Source organism: Thermobia domestica, chromosome 14 (genome assembly GCF_964235325.1).
Source record: "Thermobia domestica chromosome 14, izTheDome1.hap1.1, whole genome shotgun sequence".
Taxonomy (NCBI): Eukaryota; Metazoa; Arthropoda; class Insecta; order Zygentoma; family Lepismatidae; genus Thermobia; species Thermobia domestica.
Window position 1 is genome coordinate 110,985,211 of NC_137467.1, and position 25,446 is coordinate 111,010,656.

General features: G+C 34.7%; 1 protein-coding gene across 5 annotated transcripts in view; it reads right to left on the reverse strand.

Moving 5' to 3' along the window:
* aop (ETS variant transcription factor anterior open) overlaps positions 1 to 25,446 on the reverse strand; it is a 438,519-nt gene that overhangs the window by 34,985 nt on the left and 378,088 nt on the right. For all 5 annotated transcript variants that reach the window (XM_081738735.1, XM_081738736.1, XM_081738734.1 and 2 more), the window contains 2 exons: positions 24,354 to 24,461; positions 23,264 to 23,818 (listed from right to left, as the gene is read on the reverse strand). In XM_081738735.1, the coding sequence (XP_081594861.1) occupies positions 23,264 to 23,818; positions 24,354 to 24,461 (663 nt within the window). The remainder of the gene's footprint in view (positions 1 to 23,263; positions 23,819 to 24,353; positions 24,462 to 25,446) is intronic.

The following is a 25,446-nucleotide window of genomic DNA, read 5'->3' on the forward strand; positions in this document are numbered from 1 at the left end:
CAGAATCGAAACAAGCTACTGTAGCCCTTTATACTATTATTACATAGAGGAAAGGGTGCAAATGTGGAAACGTGAGGGTAATGTGGAAACGTAACGTATGTTGACTGCAGAGAGCTTTACCCTTTCGGCGATTGCCGTAAACAATCACCCTCGTCCCCATTCGTCACGACACAACGCTATGAAGCGGTCGGCCAGTGTAGTTAATGGTGGTGCGTTGATTGTTGTTTACACATTTTCGTGAAGTTTTTGGAGGTAAGTGTGTAGTAATATTAAGTCTAAAGTATCATAGATGTAGTGTAATACATATCTGAGTATTGTGAAAGGGAGTTATTGGGAAGGTATTGGTGGCTTTCAATCAATCGCAAGCAAACGTGTTTTTAACTTAACTCGTACAATCCAATTTGACTACAGTGCGGGTAACTTGGAAACATGTGGATGAGGGAAATGTGGACCCTAAAGTCCATTGCATTGTTTTATTATTAGTAAATAATTTATTGAAGATAACACACATTTGAATCATACAAGTATATGTTAGATACTTTTTATTCTTGGCCTAAGTGAGGGAAGGGCAGAGGGGTAAGGCTTAGGAGTAAAGCAAAGTGGAAACTGACAAAGAGGCGGAAAAAAGGCAAATAATTGTCTCCACGATTTTTATTACAGGGTCCCAGCGTACCAAGTACCTCTTCAGAGGGTCTCAGCGTACCAAGCACCTCTTCGGAGGATTCCAGCGTACCGAGCACCACTTCAAAAGATCCCAGCGTACCGAGCATCTCTTCAAAAGTTTGTGTGTCACCATATGAAATAATGAAAATACCCTTTTTGAAGAGGAAGACTCCGAATAGAGATCGTAAGCCGAGTTCTTGCGCTGTTTTGACATCGTGTCCGTACAAAAAACAGCTCGAAGAATCCTTATCTAACCGTAAGAGTACGACTAGACCTAAACAGAAGCCACCTGCAGGTGGTAACAAAACTAGAAAAATGCCCAAAGTTCCTCCTGCAATTAAAAAAAAGAAACAAACAAAACTCTGCAGTCTCTTTTCCAGTTGGAGTAGAAGAGCCCACCGAAAAAGACATTCTGTGCATATTTTATGGGAATCCATTTTCGAAAGATATGCGTAGTGAACTATGGATTTAATGTCAATTATGTGAGGAATTGAGTCACTTTTAGTGTGCTGGTGTGGAAACAATTATTTATGTGTTTACACATTGATTTACTGTAATTTTAGGGTGTTTCCACATTACCCTCAGTTTTTAAAAAATCGAAATATGCTAGTACATGTGCCAAATATTTTTTTATTTTTTACGTATATGGTTTTTGCACTTGTGAATTATGGTCCCATATTTCTAACATTCTAAGGTATTTTGAGGCAATTTTCCAGGTTAAATTAACGATTCACTGCTTTTTTACAAATGAAATACAAACTGGGTTTCCACATTTGCACCCTCTCCTATACTATTAATACTAAAAAGAAACTACATAATGAAATCGCATTTTTATAATTTCATTTAACATTGCATTTATTTATTACTTTTATGTAAAACTTACCATATTTTAGGTTTATTTTGCCCTGTCGCCTGCAAGCTAAAATCCATTTCTGGAGACATTCCCCCTCTTTTTGAGGAAATCTAAAGTATTTTATATTAGTTCCCTTAGTTTTTCTGTAATAATTACTACAGCCGTACACTGCACAGTTAGGCATTCTCGATATCATTTAAAAGAACAAAGTAACAAAGAATTTCCTCTTGTCACTTAAAGCCACGCCTTTTTTCGTTGTCTCTTGCAAACCAGATGACGTCACAGCCACGACAGCACTCCAGGCGACATGCGCATGCAACCACCTTGTAGTCTTTCCACCATGGCTAATATAATATTTTGTAAGGATTTTATATTGACAAAAGAGAGATGAGTTGATAGTTGATACAATCAGTTTTGTCGTCTTCCTTATTAATTGGAATGATGAATGATGATGATTCTTTCAACTCTTCAGACAATTCTTTCCTCTTTCTAGATGAGGAGAATGAGTTTGTTTATCTCATTCTACGATTTTTCAACTCTAGCTAAAATTAACTCATGAGAGTTTTGTCTATATCCAGGAATCTGTTTCTTTAGTTTCTTTATAATAATTTCTATATCTGTTCAAATAGGTTCTGGAATATACCGTTGTGCTTTATGCATTGCACATTTCCATGATCGGTACTTCCTGGCTATGTGTTTAGCAAACTCTCAAAGAAATCATTCCATCTATTTAAAATACTGTTCATATCAGTGGGAATTCTTCAGTCAGCTTTCTTTAATATACAAGCGTGAGGTTGACAGACTTTCTTAAATTCGTTGATGTCTTTATAGATATCCCGAATATTTTGTTTTGTGTTACCTTCAAGTTCAATAATTTTAGATTTAAAAAAAATCACATTTCCTTGTTTTAAAATTATGGAATTCTCCCGCCTGATGTCAATGAAATTGTGCAGTTCCATCGTTCGGATTTTGTAGCTAAGACTGTTTTCTCTCCTTTCAGTTTAGTGCATTCCGGGTCGAACCATTATTTGTTATGAATTTTCATGTGACCCTGTTTTTTATTTGCTGACATTTTAATATTACCTCATTCTAACCCGTCTATCTTCAGCACTAATGCATTCTGAACCTTCAAAATTCTAGAATTTATTTAACGAATTATTCCTATCTTAATTGACCCTAATTTCTTTAAATTAACCTTCTCTGTTATCAGATAGAGATTATTTTCTTTTTCTAATGATAATCTCTCTCTTATAATCGATGCTAACAGGTAATGGTCACTATCACAATCAGCTCCTTCAAACGATCGAATATTAATTATGATAGAATATTAATTATGAAAGTTCTTCTATCTACTAAAACGTGATTTCTTTTTTTCATTATCTGGTGAGGTCCAAATAGATTTATAAATGTCACGAAATAGACATTTTGTACTCTTCAGAACATGAGTTTTATGAACACATGAAAACATGAGTTAGATGTTTTAAAGTTCGCGAGTCTAACGCCATTATCATTAGTTTCCTTATGCGAGCTTCGTTCCCTATAATAGGTTTGAAAATATCTTCTTCTTACCTTTGCATTGAAAATCCCCTAATAGAATTTTGATATGGTATCGGGGGAATTGGTCAAATACACATTCTACTACTTCGTAAAAATTGTTCCTTATATCATCATCCTTATCTTCTGTTGGCGTATGTACATTTAGAACAATAATGCAGCATCACCTATCCTTAACAGTAATAAAAAGGTTGGTTATTAACAAATTCAATAAAATGCGAGAAAGTAATTATGGAACTCAATCAACACCTAGAACAGGCTATTGAGACATTGCGACATTCACAGTCTGACACGAATTGCAGAATCTGATATTATTTTTCACGGATGAAATCTCTTTTCCTAGTTGGTGATTTTTATTTCCTATCGCGATTGATAATAATAATAATAATAATAATAATAATAATAATAATAATAATAATAATAATAATAATAAAAGAAATTTCCGGACTGAATCGCTCCCTTTGCTTACTAACTTTCTGAATTTCTACTAGGTTCAACCTATATTTGTCTGACTCACACGTTATAGATTCCAATGTGACTGTTCTATTCTGGCTACAAGACTGTCCACTTGAGTCTCTTAGACTTGATCATCTTAACAATGTTAGGTAAATGGTATAATAAAGACTTCTTTATTTCATGTTCCACATTTCATGTTTACTGTAGCTTCCTGAGACCATGAGAATTTAGCAAAGTTATTAGTTTTGACCCGAGGGTTCTACGAACGTTTCTGAAAAAGTTTTTTTTTTTTTCTTTTTTAATATATTCGCAGCTAATTTCCATCCTGAAGAGTCATTCGGTGGTGACAGGAACCCACGTTACATGTAAGCACTTATAGTTCTAAACACACATGTAGTACGCGTCGGATTAGCTAGAAGGAAGGTGTGTGTTGAAGCGGGGAGATGGTGGTGTTGCAAAATGGATGAGTCTAAATTTCAAAGAGTGGGTGCGTGATAAGTTGTATCAATGTATATTGACTGGTCATGAGAGACAATATCGACGATTATGATGCCTACAGAACTCATGGCAAAACATCAACGGAAAGTAATAGTGGACGGAAGAAAAAGCCTCTGATTGGGTTCGCCACACAATAAAGAGAATTGTAATAGGATAGTAGACAGCATTTGGCAAAAGTAATTGTGAAACTCAATCAGCACCTGCGACAGGCTATTGCAACAATCACAATCTGACGCTAGTTCATAAAATGAAAATCCGTGGTCAGATTACAATTTCCAAATCGCTTATCACAGCGAACAACGTATTAGCACAGAGAAACTGGCGCCGGAAGAAATGCATAGCAGATTGTGTATGAGTGGGAACTCGCAATATGGTCTGATGCGTTCTCTCTCTTTCTTTCTCAGCAGCCCGTGGACATGTATGGCGGCCAACAAAGAAACTTATGCCCCCAACATTCTCCTTCCTGCCGCGAAATATTGCGACAGATCTGTAATGTTATGGGTCTCAGACTCCTGATATTCCGTGGCTTATGTGACTACGCTCACAGGAAGCATTACTGTCAGTGAATGCGTAAAGTCTTTAGATCACCATGTGCATCCTAGGATTCAGATATGTTTCTGAACAATGATGTAATTCTGTAAAATCATATTGCATCAATTCGCATTACTAGGGCAGTTGAGGCATGGTTTCATGGATACTTCTACCGCCTGCCTAATTTCTAGACCTCGACATTATCGAATATTTGTAGTCAGCTCTGAAGTTCAAGCGTCCAGAACTGAGTTCTGCACTGCATGAGGAATGATTGAATATTCCTCTGGAAACCATTCATGATAATGTTTCAATGACAGGAAGAATTAGGGCTGTTCTGCAGGCACACCATGTCCAAAATTGTATATATATATATATATATATATATATATATATATATATATATATATATATATATAGATAGATAGATAGATAGATAGATAGATATAACTAAATTTAATTTGTAAAACGTAACAAGCTCGAGTTCAGTTAGAGCGTTCGTTTATGATTGGCACAATATCAATATGGTACTCTAAAATACACAATAAATACGCTTTTAAATCCAACTCTGCGTGTCATCCTACTTCCTTTACGGATTAGAACCGCTAATCGAAATAACACAGGATCTTATATTGTTGTAACCTAAACTGAATTATTAATTCGGTGTACGTAAATATCTGATTACTCCTTTAAGTTTCCAGAACTTATTATATGAGACCATATTCGCCCTCTAGGAAACTTCAAGTCAGTTTTTTTTTTTTCTTTAATAGAACATATTACTGGTTTTAGATAGAATAAACAGGACACGCAATATAGACACTATAATCCACCCATGCAGGTATTATATCTTTATCAGGTCACGGTTATGAGGAAGCAAAGAATAAATGACAAAATGGCAGGGTGAAATACAAACGATGGGGAAATGAAAGTAGTACGATGGATCTAAAACAATAATAACAGAGTCAAAGAAGACGTTGAGGAAGCCTTGCACCCAGACCTGGTACAAATGCACAAACAAGGAAGGCAAATGATAAAGAGACATACTTTAGAAATAAAGAAATCTTTGAATTTTGTCATTAATTTTGAATTAGGTCTCTGATCTCGACAGATTACAGTTTTCATATTGTTCTCATGGATTTGTTACAGCTGTCATTAGCCCTAGAGTTACAGTGTTGTATGAACTCTCAGTAAAAAGAATATTCATTTCATTCACTGCACTACATAATTAATTTTCTTACTATCTGGAAACAATGAAACATGTATAAGGAAATGAAAATTACGTTCTAACCAAGTGATCGGAGGTCTTTAATGGGGACGGCAAAGCCGAAACTATTTGTTTCCGTCAAAATAAGACTTCGAAAATGCATAAATTGAATGTAAGATCAGTTACATAACAGAACAAAAAGAATCCTTACGCCTGTCTCAGACGGGACTGACGTAAGGCTGCGATTCATGATCTAAAACTCACGACCTTACTTAACGATCGTGTGAGAGGTAACTTGCCCTTAGGTCAGGTTGAAATTTTCTGCTGTCTTTATTTGGATCCTGACTTGGAAGAAATAGAAGCAGTTTCTATTTTCTTCTGGACATCCATACAACTACCGATCAGAAAAGGGTAGCGCCTGACGACATTCAACTTTATTTCTCGCTGTAATTTCAAAACAATGCTGCCTAGACAAGAGAAACATTAATAATATTAATAGAATCATATGAAAAATATGATTTTTTAGATAATGTGAAGCACGATTTATATTATTTTTTAAAAAAACTGCAAGAATAAAGACTTAGAGAAGGTATGCAGTAAAGTAAGTAGTGTCCGCCCGAACACAACAGGCGTGAACAAATGTAATTACATCTTTTAAAAGGATAAAAATGGTTATTTAAGTATGTTGTACAACTTGTATACCAAAAATGTAACATGTTTTAAAAAAAGCGTGCAGGTTTACTTTTGGCGCACCACTCGAAATAACTGTTCAAAAATTAGAATTCCTTTACTAATGTCCTTCTTATTGTTTTCTAAATGATTTGTGCTGGACGACATGAAAATATCCACAACGCATAGTTAAAATTCAAGGGGTATCATAAGCAATTGTTGAAAAATTATAATTCTTTTACTATTTGCCTATAAAAACAGCGTCCGGACGCATGCATAAAACTACAGCCCAAAAAACACAACCTGCGCTAGGTCGCCACTAAAAACCACGAAAGCTACTAACCGAAGCTGGAGGGCCCGAGTGTTAGCGAGGGGGTGCGTCAGTGAAGGCGGGTACTGCATAAGCGAGGGTAGTGGAAACGAATGGGTTTTGGCAATGATACGAGTGTCAATAGCATTTGTCATGGTTTCATACTAGTAGCGTTTCACTTGTAAACAAAATACAACTTCTGTACACTTGTGCAGAAATTCACCGCCGGTGGAAAACAGTTTCTATACAGGCATCTTTCATATGCACTCACTTATTTTATCCGTCGTAAAGTATTTGTAATAATTTTACACTAGTAATTCTACACACATAAACAAAATTCAGGTGCGGTACGCGAAAAGTAAACCAGCACCAAAAACAGAAACAATGAGAGTTAATTGTCATTAATGTTGTGTGGCCTTCGTGCAATTTTAGGGAACAGTTCTACAATGTTGGCACAATACAGAAAGTCTGGGTGTAGTGCATGAGAGGAGCTCCCGGCGCGGTATATGTTTACTTTATGGGTTATGTGGGCATTTTTTGTGGGTAGTGAGCTGAGCGGATACACTCAGTACCTATACTAGAAAATTGCTCTTTCTTTATTTTAGCTTTCCGCGCCTGATAACTGTCCTCATTTACATATGTGGACAAGTCATTTGATTTTTAGTTCTACAATGTGGTGATACAAGGATCTACAGACCTTTTTTCAGCTGATACAGACTCCCTCTTGTTCGTATCTCGCTGCCAAATTTTCGGAGTTACTAATTTCAATAGCGTATGGAATTCTGAATGTTCCACTCTGTAGATTTTCTTTATGTAGGAACGAGGATCTTCTGTATGTAGTTCATTATTCATCATTGAAAATACGGTGCTTTACTGAGCATTATTGGGGCGAAGAATTCACTCCCTGACCAGCAGCTCCTCTTTGCTCTTTCTCTCTCGTTTCTTAGGGGGAGGGGAGGGCGGATTTTGTGACAACAACGGAGCAAATATCACTGCTACGGCTATTTCATCTTCGGATGAACTCATATTCTGAAATAGATAAACAATAATATTTACAATTACAACAGTTGATTGCCCTGTGCGTAACACATTCTTCAAGTGTTTTTGTCTTTTTAAGATACCGACCACGAGAGGCTCTGCTGGTAAAACCTACCTAGTTTTAAGGATCGTCTGAGACTCCGACATCACCTCAGGATAAAAGAAATTGTATGGAAGTTATGTATTATTGTATGGAGTTAAGCAACACTGTTAAGTTGTAGCCTGGATTGAGGCCTTAGTTCAGATCCGTGTGAGACGGGCTTAATAAACAAAACAGAAAACGTATCACAAGAAAAACGAGTAACGGACTAGAAGTAATAATAAAATAAGCAAAAGCTAATTGATAAGCCTTCAAGACCATTAGTGATTTCACTTCAAGAAATACAAGCGAGAATACCCAGTCATCTGGTCTGTACGATTTGACTACGGTGCGATAATTCAACTGGTGATCAGTATATATTTTATCGTGGTGCACATACACACACACACACACATATTATATATATATATATATATATATATATATATATATATATATATATATATATATATATATATATATATTTATATTTATATTTGTGTGTGTGTTGAGGCACTCAGTCATTGTAAAGAATTTGTTGAACTTGAAGATCGAGGGTTCGAAACTCAGTGTTAAATGTTTTTGTATTTATTTTTTAAACATGAAGATATGATGAAATAATTAAAAGTCCAATATTTGTTACACATATAAATTTAAAATTTATTGCTTTTATGTTATCTTTATTGCCTATATTGCATTCTTTTTTAAACTTTTAGTTCCAAAACAAATACTTATACGACTTCTCGGTTTAAAATGTCTACAGTAATCAGTGACACTTGAATAAGTGTGAAATTAGACTGAAATAAATGCAAATTAGCATGTAGTTAGAAATGTATGCATCCAACTCATTTTATATCTCATAAAATACACTTCTACTACAAATATATTTGATAATCAATTAATCATTTTAGATAAAATACACTCACTGCAATGAAGATAACTTAATTTTCTTTATTATCACGAATATGGATATCCACCACTTACTGTAAAACAAAGAGTTGTGCTCTCAGCTTTATGAAGAATTTCCATATCCTTTTTGCCCTTTCATAAATAATCGTCCGATTTGAATTTTTAAAATATGTCGTAATTTTCTAATGAAACGGGGAATGAAATTTCCACACACGAGAAACAATAGATCTCTGGTCTGGCATAACATGCGAATAAAAGTCTGAGACAACCGTTCAGAATATAGACTGATCATCCGACATTCAGTCAGTAATTATCAGCTGCTGTCTTTTCGAAACCAACAGCTGCTAGAAGAAAGGATACCAGGTCTTTTACGTTGAGATTCCCAACCTTCACTTACTCTTTCTTGAAGAGAGGTAGAGGAAATTGAACTCATGGAAATTAAGTGGGGTATATATATCGTTAATCTATTCTAGTAAGCATCCTTATAGAATCGAAATGTTCCATGTCTGGGGTGATTATGTGTTAAGAAACGGAACAATGACATTTGCTTTCTCGTAAGTTGAAAATATTGGATGATATACGAGCCAAGCGGTCCTGTCTTGAAATAGCTTGTTTCGGATCAGGATGAGAACTAATAGAGAAAACACGCCCCACAGCAAACATCTCCTTCTGCTAATGTAAATGCAATTATCATCATTAATGAAATAAAAGGTAAATATTCACACAGTTATCATGACATATTTAATAAATGCCGACTCTCTAAATAGTGGCTATAACTACAGGCTCTGAACCTTCCATCCAGTGTTATAATGTAGAGCTAGACATATTACTGTACTTTCACACATGTTTTTACTACAATTATAATTATACCCATTATAATAAGGTTCGAGATATAAATATGGAGAAGAATGGAAAAAATCAGCTGGAAAGAGAAACTAAGAAATAAAGAAGTTTTAAGGAGAGTGAGTGAAGAATACTGAAGAAGATAACAAAAATAAAAGATATTGCTTAGGACAGTGTCTAAGGACGAATTGCTCTATGAGAGATACTTGGGAAATATAAAGGGGGGGGGGGGGAGATGGTGTCACATCCTGCACGATATGGAGAACAAAAATACTGATCCCTCAAAAAAAGTAACGCTGAGAATATAGAAATGAATGTAGAAAGATTTGTTTGCTGTAAGGACTCGTCAATTTGGCAGAACACTGATAATAATACTAAGGTTATATAATAATACTAATCATGCTAATAATAAAATACGTACCATTTGTTGTGTTCATCACAATACGTGCTAACGCCCTTTATTTGGGTAAACACTATTAGGATTATTTAGCGTTATATTGATGTTTTAACAAAATATACATATGAATATAGTAAAGAATTGTTCCGATTAACAAAATTTGGTTGAACGGATGTATGGAACATATTGGAAATGGCGAACGAAAATATTATTGTTATTTCTAGAAGCAGTAATAGTAGGAGAAAATAAAATTAGGAACAATTCCACGATTGCTAGGAAACAAGAACGTTTGTTCTTGACGAGTCACATATTTTGCTCATACTAAGGATATACCTTATGTATTCATCAATTGCTTGGTAAGCACGTTACGTTCCCAGACAATACGAATCAAGGTTGATACAGCTGACCTCGTTTTGGGTTGGTGTTATTTTATCTGTGAAGAAAGTCGTCTCAACTCTAACAACCAGAGAAATTGAATATTTTTCATGTTGTTATACATCAGAAATATCAATAATGCAAATGATAAAAATTTCCTTAATTAACTCAGGGGGAATCGAACCCAGGACCCCAACATTGTGAAACCGACGGTTAAACCAATATTCTAAGACAACTCTGTTAAGTAAGAGGAAAAAAGACTCGAGATGAAGTGTATTTAGCAAATTGAACACTTTGACGATTCGAATGTTGAAATAACGAAGAAACACAAATTTCTGTCATGACAAAATAATATAGAAACAGTACTCTAGAGCAGTGCTATTCAACCTTTTTTTCTCGCGTACCCATAGACACAGTTCGCCATCCAACTGTGTACTCGTGAAGCTGTTTAAAAAAAAATTAAACCGAAATTAAGTTATTATATTTAATACACATGTTCTATTGATTAGAAAGGGGGCAAATAGAGACCCAACAAAAAAAGAATCAGTGTGCCAATCAAAAGACAATTTACAAGGGGATAAAGTGCACATTCGAGAAAAAACTAGCATGGGAAATTTCAAAACATATGGGAGACATCTAATTCTACTGAGGGGGATTTTCCCCTCATCGTCCTGATAATTCATACGCTGAGGACAATGTTAAAAACTCAAAAACTAAATATATCTATATAACTAACGTGTTAATGAGATGACTGAGCTTGTTTCCGGGACGCCAACTCCTCGATTCTTGGTCGAATCTTCGAGAGTGCGAGAATCAGCTCTGACATCAGATTAACAGATTAACATCAATAAAAACGAAGCACAGAAACTGCTTGAATCCAAAATAAACTCTGATTCTGGATTCAAGCAGTTTCTGTGCTTCGTTTTTATTGATGTTAATGCAGAGAATCCCTGTTCACACAAATCTGTTGATGGAAATGGAAGTAATTGTGAAATAGTACTGTCACTAATTTCAGTGTACGCTTTTCAAGCATAAATACAAAAGTCACAAATTGACAAGTTACCGAATTCATTTGCAGTGAACTGTCAACAGACATTTCCAGCAGACCTCCAGAAGCAGCATTAAGTACCCCGAGGAACATCTTCGGGGAAAAATGGTCTTTAGAGAGATTCGAACCCTTAACTGGCAGTCCTCTTGACTGGAATCTCGTGTTTCAGAGCATTTTCTTTTGTTTTCTTAAACTTAACTGATTCACCAAACCTGTTTCAGTAACTTTTCTCTATGTTCTACTCGGTTCTACTCGCTTTACAGTTATTTCCAGTAAGCTTGAACGACAAGGACATAAACACAGACACAGCGACGACATTTAAAATTTCGAAGGCTCTCCCATCGGGAACTGAACCCAGGACACCACTCAACTATTTGTGCACACAAACGATGGAACATAAATAAATAAATACATGTTGTAAAAGGACGACGAGAGGCAAATTTTCCAATAGAAATAATACTTATATCAAATAGAAAATTCCAGAGAAAGCAATTGCTAATACGTAAAATTTACTTCCATATTATTATTATTAGTAGTAGTAGTAGTAGTTGTAGTTGTTGTTGTTGTAGTTGTTGTTGTAGTTGTTGTTGTTGTTGTTGTAGTTGTTGTTGTTGTAGTTGTTGTTGTTGTAGTTGTTGTTGTTGTAGTTGTTGTAGTTGTTGTTGTTGTTGTTGTTGTTGTTGTTGTTGTTGTTGTTGTTGTTGTTGTTGTTGTTGTTGTTGTTGTTGTTGTTGTTGTTGTTGTTGTTGTTGTTGTTGTTGTTGTTGTTGTTGTTGTTGTTGTTGTTGTTGTTGTTGTTGTTGTTGTTGTTGTTGTTGTTGTTGTTGTTGTTGTTGTTGTTGTTGTTGTTGTTGTTGTTGAAATGTGTGGTAGCAGTAGTATTAGTTGATGTTGTTGCAGCATTTAGATAATAGGAGCACCAAGGCTATATGTTATGTCAAACTACAGTTTAACAATATCTTTTCGGGTATTTATTTATAATTTTATTGTTTGACGAGGCACTAATACACATTGTAGATTATAGTGTTTAGTATCCAGTACCTTTGATACTGAGAAAACCAAAATCTCGAGAGCAGGCATATCGAACCGTTGGCCCGTGAAGCCGTGACATGTGGCCTGCAATCTCAAACGCACGTTTTATACATATTTTGTGTGTATTGGTTTATTTAGTAAGGACTTTTTTTGTGAAATGTAAAAAAAAAAATAATTATAATTTAAACAAATTGAAGTTACAGCCATTGACTTTTACACTCCGAAGAAAACTAAAATAGTTTTGAAATAGTAATAATGTCTATAATGGAGAAAATAAACATTAAACAACAAAGATATTTTCAAATTTCCCACTTTCCCATATAAATACAAAAGGAGTAAATCTAAATCTATATTAACAACTTTTAACATGTAGGTTATGTTTACAAATACAAAACTTTAGTTTTAGTATCTAACTTTTAGAAAACGTTGACAAGATTTCAAAAAGGATTTTATAAAGAAGACTCCTTTTATTGTTTTATCATTGTGGTTCTCAACAGAATGCCCAACTGCTCAAGTAGCCCGATGGGTTCGAAACAAAGTTGGGTATGCCTGACCTAGAGAGAGACCACATTGCTTACCTTTTACTTTACATTATATATATACATATATATACGCTAGTAGAGCCGGATGGTTTCAGGAATCGTAAAAGTGCAGGTTCGGTTTCTAATATGAACCGGTTTCAAACGATTAACCGAAACCAAACTGAACCAGAAAACTTTTCTATTTTTTATTGATGTGTTCTCTCAAAAACATTAGGGAAAAAAGTGGGCAATAGCAATTTCGTTCAAAAGTGAAAAATCAGATCCAGAAATTCCTAATCTAGAACTAAATTATTACATATCTTTCGGAACGATTCTAAAATATGTGAGAATATTCTGAAAGTTGTCAATCTAGTGTGGTTTCAAACTGAACCGAACCAAATTATGGTTCAGTTTCTCCGTCATGTCCTTGTGTGTTCGTATGTCTTTTACTTTTTCAATTTAAATTTGAATTTTTTGGACTATTGTTTCTACATAAGACTTTAATACTTTATAATGACCGAAATCAGAGTGTTATGTCGTTGTTTCAACATTGGTACCTTAAAAGTGAGCAATTTGCTAAATACACTTTACATCGAGACGTTTTTCCTTTTACTTAACAGTTATGTCTTAGAGTAGTAACTTAAGCGTCAGTTTCACGAGTTGGGGTCCTGGGTTTGATTCGCGCTGAGTTAATTAAGGTTGCAATATTGATACTCCAGATTTATAATATGAAAAATATTCAATTTTTCTCGGTACTGGAGTTGAGACGACTTTCATCAGTGCACGCGCTATAGAAAGGTGAATACCAACATATCTACAAAATGACGTCAGCCATATCAACCTTGATCCGTACTGCCCGGGAACATTACATGTTTAGCGAACAACTGATGAATACGTAAGGCACATCCTTAATATGGGTAAAAAATATGACTGATCAAAAACAATCTTTAGTGTTTCCTAGTAATTGTGGAACTCTTCCTAATTTTCTACTACTATTACTGCTAGAAATAATAATGTTTTAAGCAATTCGCCATTCCAAATACATTCATATATCCATTCAACCAAATTTTGTAAATCAGAACAATTTTTTACTGCATTCGTATGTACATTTTCTTAAAACATCAACACAACGCATAAATAATCCTAATTCTTTTTCCCAAAGAAAGAACATTATTATGTATCGTGATTAAGACAACAAAATCTACGTATTTTATTATGAACATGACTATAACCTTACTATCATCATCAATGTTCTGCCACATTCACAAATCCTTACAGCAAACAAATCTATCTGGATTCATTTCTATTCTCTACCTTACTTTTTGTTATGGGATCAGAATTTTCTATCATCATATCGTTCAGGAGCTGACGCCATCTTCTTCCCCTCTTTCTCTTTCCATGAACTAATCCTTCCAAAGTATCTCTTATAAGACAAATTCATCTTTAGGTAGTGTACTAAGCAATTTCTTTTTCTTTTTGGTATCGACTTCAGATTTTTTCTTTCTTGATACACTCTTCTCAGAACTTCTTTATTCCTTATTCTTCTTTTCCATCTGATTTTTCCATCCTTCCCCAAATCTACATCTCGAACGTTATTATAATGGTTATAATTGTAATAAAAACATTTGTATAAGTACAAGAATGGGAGTATGACTGTCGAGCTCTACATTATAACACTGGATGGAAGGCTCTGAGCCTTCTTATAGCCACTTTTTCCTGAAATGGCAGCTATTAAATATGTCGCGATACCTGTTTGTGTGAATATTTACCTCTTATTTCATTAACGATGATAACTACATTTACAATAGCAAAATGACACGTTTGGTGTGGGGCCTGTTTTCCCTACTAGTTCTCACTCTCCCCTGAAACAAGCTATATCAAGACAGGACTGTCTGGCTTGTATATCATCCAATATTTGCAATGAATGTTATTGTTTCGTTTCTTAACACATAATCACCCCAGACATGGAACATTTCGATTCTATTTAAGGATGCTTACTACAATGCTAATAAAATATACGCTCCACTTAATTTTCTTTGGTTGTTCAATTTCCTCTACATCTCTTTAAGAGAGAGTGAGTGGAAGTTGTGAATTTCAACGTACAAGATCTGAGATTCTTTTTTCTCGCAGCCGTTGTTTTCGAAATGACAGCAGTTGATAATTACTGACTGAATGTTGGATGATCTGTTTATATTCTTAACGTTTGTCTCAAACGTTCCATTCACACATTATGCCATAGAAGACATCTATTGATTCTTACTTGTGGACATTTCATACTCCTTTCCATTAACAAATTACCACATATTTTAATCTTTATACCGAACGATTATTTAAAAAAAGGAGCGAAAAGGATATGGAAATTCTTCATAAAGTTGGGAGCACAACTCTTCGTTCTACAGTAAGTAATGGGTATACTCTTTGTTTTACAGTAAGTGATGGATATCTATATGCTGATAGTACAGAATTGAAAGTTATCTTCATTGCAGAGACTGTACTTTATTGAAAATATACTTTTTAATTTTTCAGTATTGTATGATTAATTTATCAAATATATTTTCCAGTAGAAATGTATTTTATCAGATATAAAATTAGTTTTCGATGTATTTTCAATTACATGCTTATTTTCGTTTATTTCATTCTGATTTCACCCCCATCGAAGTGTCACTGATTATTGTAGAGATTTTAAACTGAGAATTTTAAATTTTAATTTGTAACTTTATAAAAGCAATATAGGAATATACAACAATTTAACAAAAGAGCATTAAATTTAAAATTTATATGTTTAACAAATGCTACACTTTTAATTATTTCATCATATCTTCATGTTAAAAAATAAATTAAAAAAGGTATCTCAGACCGAGTTTCGAACCCTCAATCCTTAAGTTCCATAAGTTCTTTATGAAGACACGGTGCCTCATCACGCGCCTGGCTACCGTGAGTACAAGTATTTTTTGCAGCAAGTGTTTGTGTAGAGAACGGAGGGAAAATGCAGTTTCCTCTGTACAGACCTGTGGGATTTGTAATGGATCTTGGCTCACTTTTGTTTGAATGTTTGAACGAATTTCTAGGTTTTTTTGAATAGGAGTGTACAATCACAATTTCTATATTAAAGACACTGATTCAAAGGGAGGACAAAATGGCAAACATTCGCAAAGATTGGAATTTAAATCGAAGCAGTTAGTGTTTTACAAGTATAATCAAAATAGGTAAGAAATGATACAGAAAATAATAAAACAATACAAGGTTAATAAATAGCAAATCTGAAAGTAGTGAACTTTTTCAGTACTGAATGTGAAAGTACTAATTTGAAATAATGGACAAACTTGAAATAATGTGCTAATTTGAAATAATAATAATTCATATGTTTGATCTGAAAGATCCGGGAGAATTTTATCAAAAGTTAGATGTGTAAATTTTGTGAAACTAAAAGGAATACGGAAGGAAGAAACTAAGTAGAAATAACTCCATGATAAATGAAATCCCAATTTTACCACAAAGTGTAAGTACCGGTATTTGTTAGCATGTAATCTGCGGAGAGACTGTACAAGAATCCTGTGAATTACCAGAATTAGAAACTGTAAAACCCGTAAGTTTCCGCGGCGGTGGAGGAAGAGAACATATGGTTGGAGACATGACTCGTATGATTTCGAAGCGTAGCAAGAACTAATGCAAAATGTAACAGTGAATTCAATGGACGAGTAATAGAAGTCGTAACGATGGAAGAGCTGCTAGCACACAGGGTATAACTAGTATGAAATTGCCAAGAATTGAGATAATCGCGCGACAACAAGAAGTGCAAGGATTAACGGTGCAAATAGCTCAATCCCATATGATCACTGATCTAATGTAGAGTATATAAAAAATTATAAAAGAAAAATGAATTATAATTACAGTCAACCTGCTGAATACTTTGCAAATGTGATCCAAGGAATAATTGAGATCATAAGGAGCAAGATTACAACAATACTAAACTAGTGTCCAGGAAAAAAAAAAGGGAGGGTTTACTCGGTAAGAAAAGGAATGGAGGGAATATTGATGACTCCCACGATCAGGAATAGAAATAAGGGGAGACGCGAGAGAAGAAAAAAAGAAAGAAGCTAAAAATGATTATCACACGAATGTGTGAACACATAAAGGGCTTCTCGGTTTATTTTGTTTCGTTGCCTCTTAGAACATAAGGACGCCTGTTTTCTCACCAAAGTGGTTCAGTTCACAAAACAGCCGGAATTCACGTCACCATGGTTTCGAATTCTCTTACGAATACTCCAGAAGCGAAATAATTGTACGAAATTTCTACAGTCCTTTTTTTCTTTCTTTTATTTAGGGAAACGTATGAAAAGCAAGGCGATAATACTTCTCGACACATGGAGAAAAGTAATAAGAAATAATAATTACACCCGTCTCTCGCGGTTTGTTTATATGGTATTAGACACACTTGTAGTTTACTTACGTTGCAATGCAAAACATTTACTTTGAAATACACTTGCATAATTAATGCAGAGTATATACTTGTTTGTAAATCACAGCACAAACTTCCCGTATTATGATATTAAAGTTTAAGTGCAGCTGTTAACCATTAACTTAATCTCTTATTTTTATTTCCCTTTTATTAAATTTGAAACCAATGTTTATCTGAACCTGTAGATCAGATCAGAAGGTCAACAAACTTTTTTTCCCCTTTGTAGGCCCATATTGTAAAAGTAAGTGCTACCAAACCCAGCAAAAAATCTTACGGGACGGATAAAAGGAGGCACAGAAACATACTTGGGCCGACGGGCTAGTTTGCCGACCCCTCCTCTAGAGATTCATATTCAGATTTGATGAATATATATATATATATATATATATATATATATATATATATATATATATATATATATATATATATATATATATACTAAACGTACTTATTTTAAAGAATATTTCAGATATTGTATTGCAGTAATTGGTGCTTCTGATTTGTTTGGTTGCTGTTTTTGTCAGGTACTCTAAAGCACAACTTATTACGAACTACAAAAAAAAAAAAAAAAAAAAAAAAACCTTAGTGCCATCCAGAATCACATGAAATTTTGAACTGAGGTATCCAAAAATAAAGAAATTAGAACCTACTTCTACTTATATAATATTAAGGCTGTGTTCAACCCTCGGAATGCGTTGGGATTTCCCTATATAATAACACGGCATATTTCTTTCCAAAATATTATGAAAACTATTTACTTTATACATTTCAAAATTCGTCCAAATGTTTCTCAGTATTAATATTGCATGTTCACTTTTACTTTTTCTTCCTAGGGTAATACTAGAGTGCGCTAATTAAAAATTAATTTTCTTCCATTTAAAACCTGTGTAAGATAATGGGTGCATTTTGCAACAACGCAGAACAGCAGATAGGAGGCTAACCATGTAGGTTTCTTTCATTCTCTATTCCACGCTAGTCACGTGCGTGAACTTTGGGTTGTCTCCGGAGATGAAGAAACCAATGGAATGCAGATTGACAGCAGATAAGAGCAAAGTCAGTTTTCTCTTTCTTCATAGATTTTCAAAATTCCATTGATTCTACATAAACACCTCCACGAATAGTTACCTGTATGGGCCTATTGGAGCTAACGACGTACGAAAGTTTCAGAAAATATGTCTATGTTCCTTTCAAGTGAGGGAAGTGTTCATTTATAAGACTAGTTTTGAACTGTATAGTGTAGAGCAAACTAGCTTATTTGTCGCATCAACTGACAAACGTTTACACAGAGATCGAAAAGGAGTGTGATGTATAGCGAGCTGCAAAAGAGTTAGTATATGTGTAAGAAGAAAACGACCGAGAACTGCTTTTCGATATATCATATCGTTTATGCTCTATGAACATCAATATTGAAACCGGAAATTGTAGTAAATTTCTACCAGTTCCGGTTTTCAATAGAGAGATAGGATTGGAGATGGTACATATTCTAGAGACGTTCGATCAATTCCCTAAAACCGCTTGTCGCTACGTAATATAGATTTCATTTATGGCCCGTAAGTGGTCCATCTCTATTACTTCCGATTTATATAGAAGATTGATGGAGGAGATGGAACCTATTCTTAGGACGCTAAATCGATTCCAGAAAACCCTTCTTGATACTTCTTGCCGCTTTTAGTGTGATACCTGTTAACAGACAGACGGACATAGCCGTTCTGTTAGACTTTCAAAACCTTTGCATAGAATAGTTTGGAAGTTTAATAAACCCAGGTAGAAGAAATAGTATTCATCAAATCTATTTTCGTACAGATTAAAAATATGGGAATTTCAAAGATTCTTTTACATTAGTTATTATGCCCTAAAGAATAACGGGGACCGCGGTGACTCAGTGGTAGAATGCTCACCTCTGGTGTGTGTGTGTGTGTTCCCGGTTCGATTCCAGATCGCACCAAGTGGGCTTTGTGGTGGATAAAAATCATGTTCGTGAGTTTTCTCATTTTCTTAAACTTTCTTCATTCCACCATTTCATTCATTCTCATCATCACCGTCTCCTTTAGCCTTGTCGGTATAAACATGGGACGTAAAACACGAAGATTTCACTTCATTTCTAAATAATATTTAATAACCCAATGCATTCTACAGTGTTCTGTTCTTGGCTAATGCCCTAATAATAGTACTAGATTGATGAAACACTTTCAGATTGATATGTCACATAATCGATTATTATTCATGTCAAAAAAATGTTGCACCAATATCTGCCAGGTAATCACTACAAGCAAGAATCTATTTCGTTCAAATAGTGTTCCGCATGAGACGAGACGAAAAGTAAGGTTTTCTCGTCTCGTCTCCTAAATTTAATAGGTCTCGTCACGTCCCGATCCTCGAAAACTTCTTTCGCTCATGTCTCGACATTTTGTTGTTCTGTTTTGGTAATTTATGTTTTTAAGACATTATGCCCTAATTTTTCTTCGTTTCATCTGGAAGTATCACAACCGTTCCTCGTCACGATTGGTCTACGAATAATGTGGTATAATAACAAATAAACCATACTTATCACTGGTCTAAATTGTGTAACGACTTGCATATTTTAAACGTAGATAAATGCTCTTCACTGCTTTCGTATCATCATTTTAACAATTTGTATGTTTTTACATATGAATCATATAACACTGAAGCAGTGTTTGAGATCAAAACTTGGGTGAATCAGTGCTGCCCACGGGACTCGAAAAACTTCTCGTCTCGAAATCGAGGCGATAATTGTTGTATTTCTTGCGCCGTCTCGAATTTAAAAATATACTTCTCGTGTGGTTCTCGAGATTATAATCGATGAATTTCTGGTCTTGTGGCCAACAAACGTTCAGAATGGGATGAACTGGTGGACTTGCACGGGGGTGCGTCTGTAGGGAGCAGGTGCGTTAGCAACGGTGGGTATGCGCGTAAACTAGAAGTTTATCCAATCATTATGTGAATAGAAATAAAAAATACATACGTTTCGAATTGCTAAAATTTAAATACATCGCGAATATCACGGTTTTGCTTTTCTTATGCCATAGTGAAATATTAACTAGTATAAACTGCCAAAGCGCTTATAGAGATGTACTTATAATATCGATTCAAATGTTATCATAAGCAGTGGCGTATTTAGGATCTTGTTTCGGATGGGGAGGCTTGGGAACCAGTAAGAAGCATTTGTGTTGTACGTATAATGTGAAAAAATAATAATTAAATCATTTCGGGGAGCTCTTGAGCCCGATAGCCTCCAAAATGCACCACTAACCAAAACATATTTGTTATCATTATTAGAGCATAAATGTAAATTATCCTTCATAATATTACTAATGGAGCAAACTTTTCAGTGCTGTATCTCAGTTACATAAGTTACACGTTATCCAGGTATTCGCCAGGCGAAATTGTAGGCAGCGAGATTTTGATTGAGATGTTTCACCCGCAAATCATCATCAGATCAAGTATTAACTCTCTTCTAATGGATGGTCAACTACAAAATAGAAGTAGGCCTATGCACGAATGTGGATATATGGACTAATATAGCTTTCTCTGGATATACTTTTATTGATTCAGTGCAATTTGTGATCATTCCAATTTGCGACAAGGTTCATGTATCGGCCAAATTTGATTGAAAATTTGATATTCCTCAGCTGAAAATAATAATTCTAGTTTGCGACCAACCGGTAATTGGTTCTTTAAATGAATCAGGAGAGTAGAAATAATACACGTTGCCAGATATTTTTCCCTAAAATTATGAAGTGTTATGAACTACAAAGGGGAAATAACGATAAACATCTCTTTGTTTAAAAGTGACGTAATTGTAGATTCATAAGATGTAACGTAACTTTGATCAGGAAACTGAGTCCAAATATACTATATAACACAACACAATTCTGTAAATCAAGTTTTTAGTCAAAATCAAGTGAAAAATATTTCACTTGCTTATCTTTGCAATGCCACTATCCGATCCAAATGATCTAGACCCTCAGAAATATTGTAATATTTATTTATTTATTTTGTATATGCCTATTACTGTTATGCACACGCATGAAATGCCATGATTTGTTCTTTCATCTTTCCAGATATTTCTTTTAGAGTGTTATTTTTTAAAGTTATATTCCTTATTTTGGAAAGCAAAATATTGATGATAATGCTTTTAGTTTTGCGATTCCTCTGACGTGTCTCCTTTCTTCACCACGCAAGAATCAAGATTTAGGATCAAAAATTGTTGAAATAGGAAAATAGAGAAAGCGCACTCTGTTTGACAAGAAGGCTTGTTACAAAATAGTACTAAAAAGATATATAGATAGATAAGATTGTCTCATTTCTGACAGCAGCCAGTCTTGCATCCCGCAACCTTTTATTCTTCCGACCATATGATCAGGTTGCCAACGAACATAACTTCGAAGATATGTACTCTCCGCATTTTTAGACAAACGATCTTATCTCATTTCGTAACTTGTTTCCCTCCCCAACCAACTTTCTGAAGATCACGGAGGAACAATGGTGTGATTGGATCAGGTATCTGCACCTCCACGAACAGGAAAAGAAATCCTGCTTATATGCTTTCCAACGCTGTAAGTGAACATGTAGTATTGGGGTAGGGTAACATCTGGAGAAATTTTGAATTGCATAAGACAAATAGTTTTCATAATATTTTGGAAAGAAGTTCACCATGTTATTATATAGGGATTGATGATCTCAGCTGAAAACGTTAGACACGGCCTCAAGATAATGCTAGTCTCCAATCCCGGAAGAGAAATCAAGAGAGTGCAGATGTCTTCCGTTCACCAGGAGTGTCGAAGCGAATATAATGAGTCTTATGTATAGAATGACAATATGCAACATGAAAATCTGATTTAATGAAATACCGAAAACGTCAAAGGAACAACAGATCACAGTATATCAGGTCTATCTAAACAGTAAAAGTTAATGAACTATAATACTATAATATTTCATAGAATTCTACACTGTCCAAAAACTAACACGGAAATGGGAAGTTCTCGGATCAATTTTGATTAAAACAAAAATTTCAAAATTAAACTCTATCTAAAGACATTTAAATGAAGTATTATTGTATGATATTATTGTTGAACAAGTTACACAATAAAAATAAACAAAAGTTGAATATAATGGATAACTACAAATTTCACAAAATAGTGCTAATCTAGATTACAATTGTTTACAGTACTGTCGTAAACTTGGTATTGTCCTCTTTCTTTCCGAAAATGATTTTCCATAAGATCGACAAGTCAAATACAGTTGAGGTACAGAATATAGCTCGTATAGAAAATACGGCTCGTATGTGCATAGATTTTTAGTTTGAAACATCTGACAAAAATTACCATTGAACAGACCTAGAAAAGATGGGAGGAAGTACGTTTGATTTTAGGAAAGCCAGTAATAAAATCCTAATCGAATGGCATAATAGAATCCTCCGCACCATTGAAATAAGTCTCCGAAATTCTTACCTAGAGTTACTTTTTATTAGCTAACAAAATAATACAAGAATGTAAAGAAAATACTTCAGTAGGAGGCAGCTGTAGTTCTTTTCACCAACAACAACTTATTGCAAATTTGAAAAAAGCACGGGACAAATTCTATAAATAGATTGCTAAAAAAAGTGGAAAATGTTAGCAGAAGCTAAACAAAATAAATGACACTGACTGGCTATGAGCTGAGATTACCAACAGCAATGATAAAATTGGTAATTTGTTCAATTAAATTTTATGACTACTCCTAATTTCAACTACAACGACCGTTCCAAGTAATTTCAAGTACATTAAAGAAAAAAGAAGATATTAGATTTAGAATTCATTGAACATACTTGTGTTTGGTTCTGGAGACTCCGTTGGGAAGAATTCTCGATTGGCTGTGTTTCCTCCTCGAAAATTCTCTTTTGTTCCTGGTGACAAAGGCGACGGGGTATGTTGAGGTGTTATTGGCGGAGGAGGTGCTGGTGTGGAAGGAGGCGCTGGCGACCTCTGTGGACTCCCAGCTTCTGGAAAACTATCCTCTGAGTCAGACTGACTTCCACTGCGTCCACTGTTTCCACTACTAAACATATTCATATACGCTGAGTCATGATGGTGAGGGCTTCCAGACTGGCTATCGACTGAAGGAGCAGGGCTTAAAGTCACTGAATTTGTCTGGTTCATAAAGTGACTAAGGTGAAAATCTCCCGGTAATAAAGTCCAGTTCTGGTTGGATGGAAGTGTCGTTGTATGATATCCAATTGACCGAGTCGTTGGTGTCACTGGGCTGGAAGGCAAACGCGCCTGGAAATCTCTTATCAATAAGTGTAGCACATTGTGTACAACATCTCCTGCACTAGGTGCTCGCTCTGCCAGGTCACTTTTTGTCAACAGACACAAAGCTTTTCCTGAAATAATTATCACAGAGTAAGTCTTTCAAGCTATCATACATTGATATAGCATATCATTGATATAGTGTGTAAAGAGGACAATACAAATATATTGCATTCAATTACCAAGACAATAGCGCTAAAAGTGCATCTTGACAGTACAAATTTCTTAAGTCTAACGAAAATATAAATTCTAGAAAAGCTAAGCAATATTGCTCGGTGAAGTAATAATAATAATAATAATAAAGTATTCACAAATCTTAAAAGAATCTTGCATAGAATGTAGTGAGTTCTGGCTATTTTATGTAGTAACAATCTAAAACCAGAAACAAAAGATATTGAAATAGTTACAAAGGTAATGAAATTCTGTACAATATAATTTATACATTTTGGAGAAAAATATCTTGACCATCCAGCCATTTAGCTTATTTTGTATTAAATTCTTGTTAATGAATCATCATTTATACAATTACTGAATGCAATTAATGAGCGAACAGTATTTGTCAAAGAACACTACATTAAAATATGAAATGTCATCTATTATATGTCCTACCATTCATCTGAAACATTTCCATGTCAAAAGGTGGTATATCGAACTCTCTCTCGCACCATCTGAGGAACGTGACAACATCATCTCGTGTCCAGACTCGTGGATCAGAGGCTAGAAATAATAATACAAATTTAAGTCTTTGTTTCAGAAGAGAACACACATCATATTAAATAATATTACATTAACAGTTTTACAACCGAAGCAATCGATTATAAATTATGAAATTCAAACGAAGATAGAACACGTACATGGAATTAGAAACAAATTATATACTATATATTATATGAACACTTCTTTTATGATTTTTATTCTCAAACATACATATCTGACTTTTTATCTACAAACATTCGTAGACTTTCGGGATATTACAATATGAACGGTCAAAGGATATTTGAAAGATTAAAACTATTGACATGTACGAGGAGAGGCCATAAAGTTATCTTCGCCATGATAGATATGAACTAGAGATCTGCAATTTGATGCACGGACAAGCCCTTCTCTACGTATTTACCTGGCATTGCCTTACAGTTCTCACATCTATGGTTCAGTTCCTTGATACAGTTTGCATACAATTCTGTGGCTGGTATTAATTAATAATAATTATTAATTAACCTTACTCGTCATTCACAAAATGTCTACCCTGCAACCGTATCTTGATATTTGGAAAGAGAAAATAATAGGACGGTGTCGTGTAGGATGAGTACTGTGAGTACGGCAAACACTCGTAGCCATATTGCCTCTCAAACATTTGTTTCTGCTGCTCGATGTGCCGACGAAGCCACATCATCTACATCTTTAGAAAGCAAATCTCCTCTGTTTCCTTCGATAGCATCACGAAACTTTACAGTGGGTTCCTGTAATACGTTCTTGTAGCTCCTTTTGTAAGTAATCAGTCAAGATCACACTTTTTTTTCCCTCCAAAATACGGAGAATATGATCTTGCCGGATGTCAATAGTAATATACAGTATATAAACTATACTTAATGCACAGGAATGATTCTGAGTTATGGCACTTTTTAAATGCTTTTATACTCTTTAACATGGCAAAGCATCTTCCAGTTTCTGAAATGGATATCGGAATAACTACTATGATTGT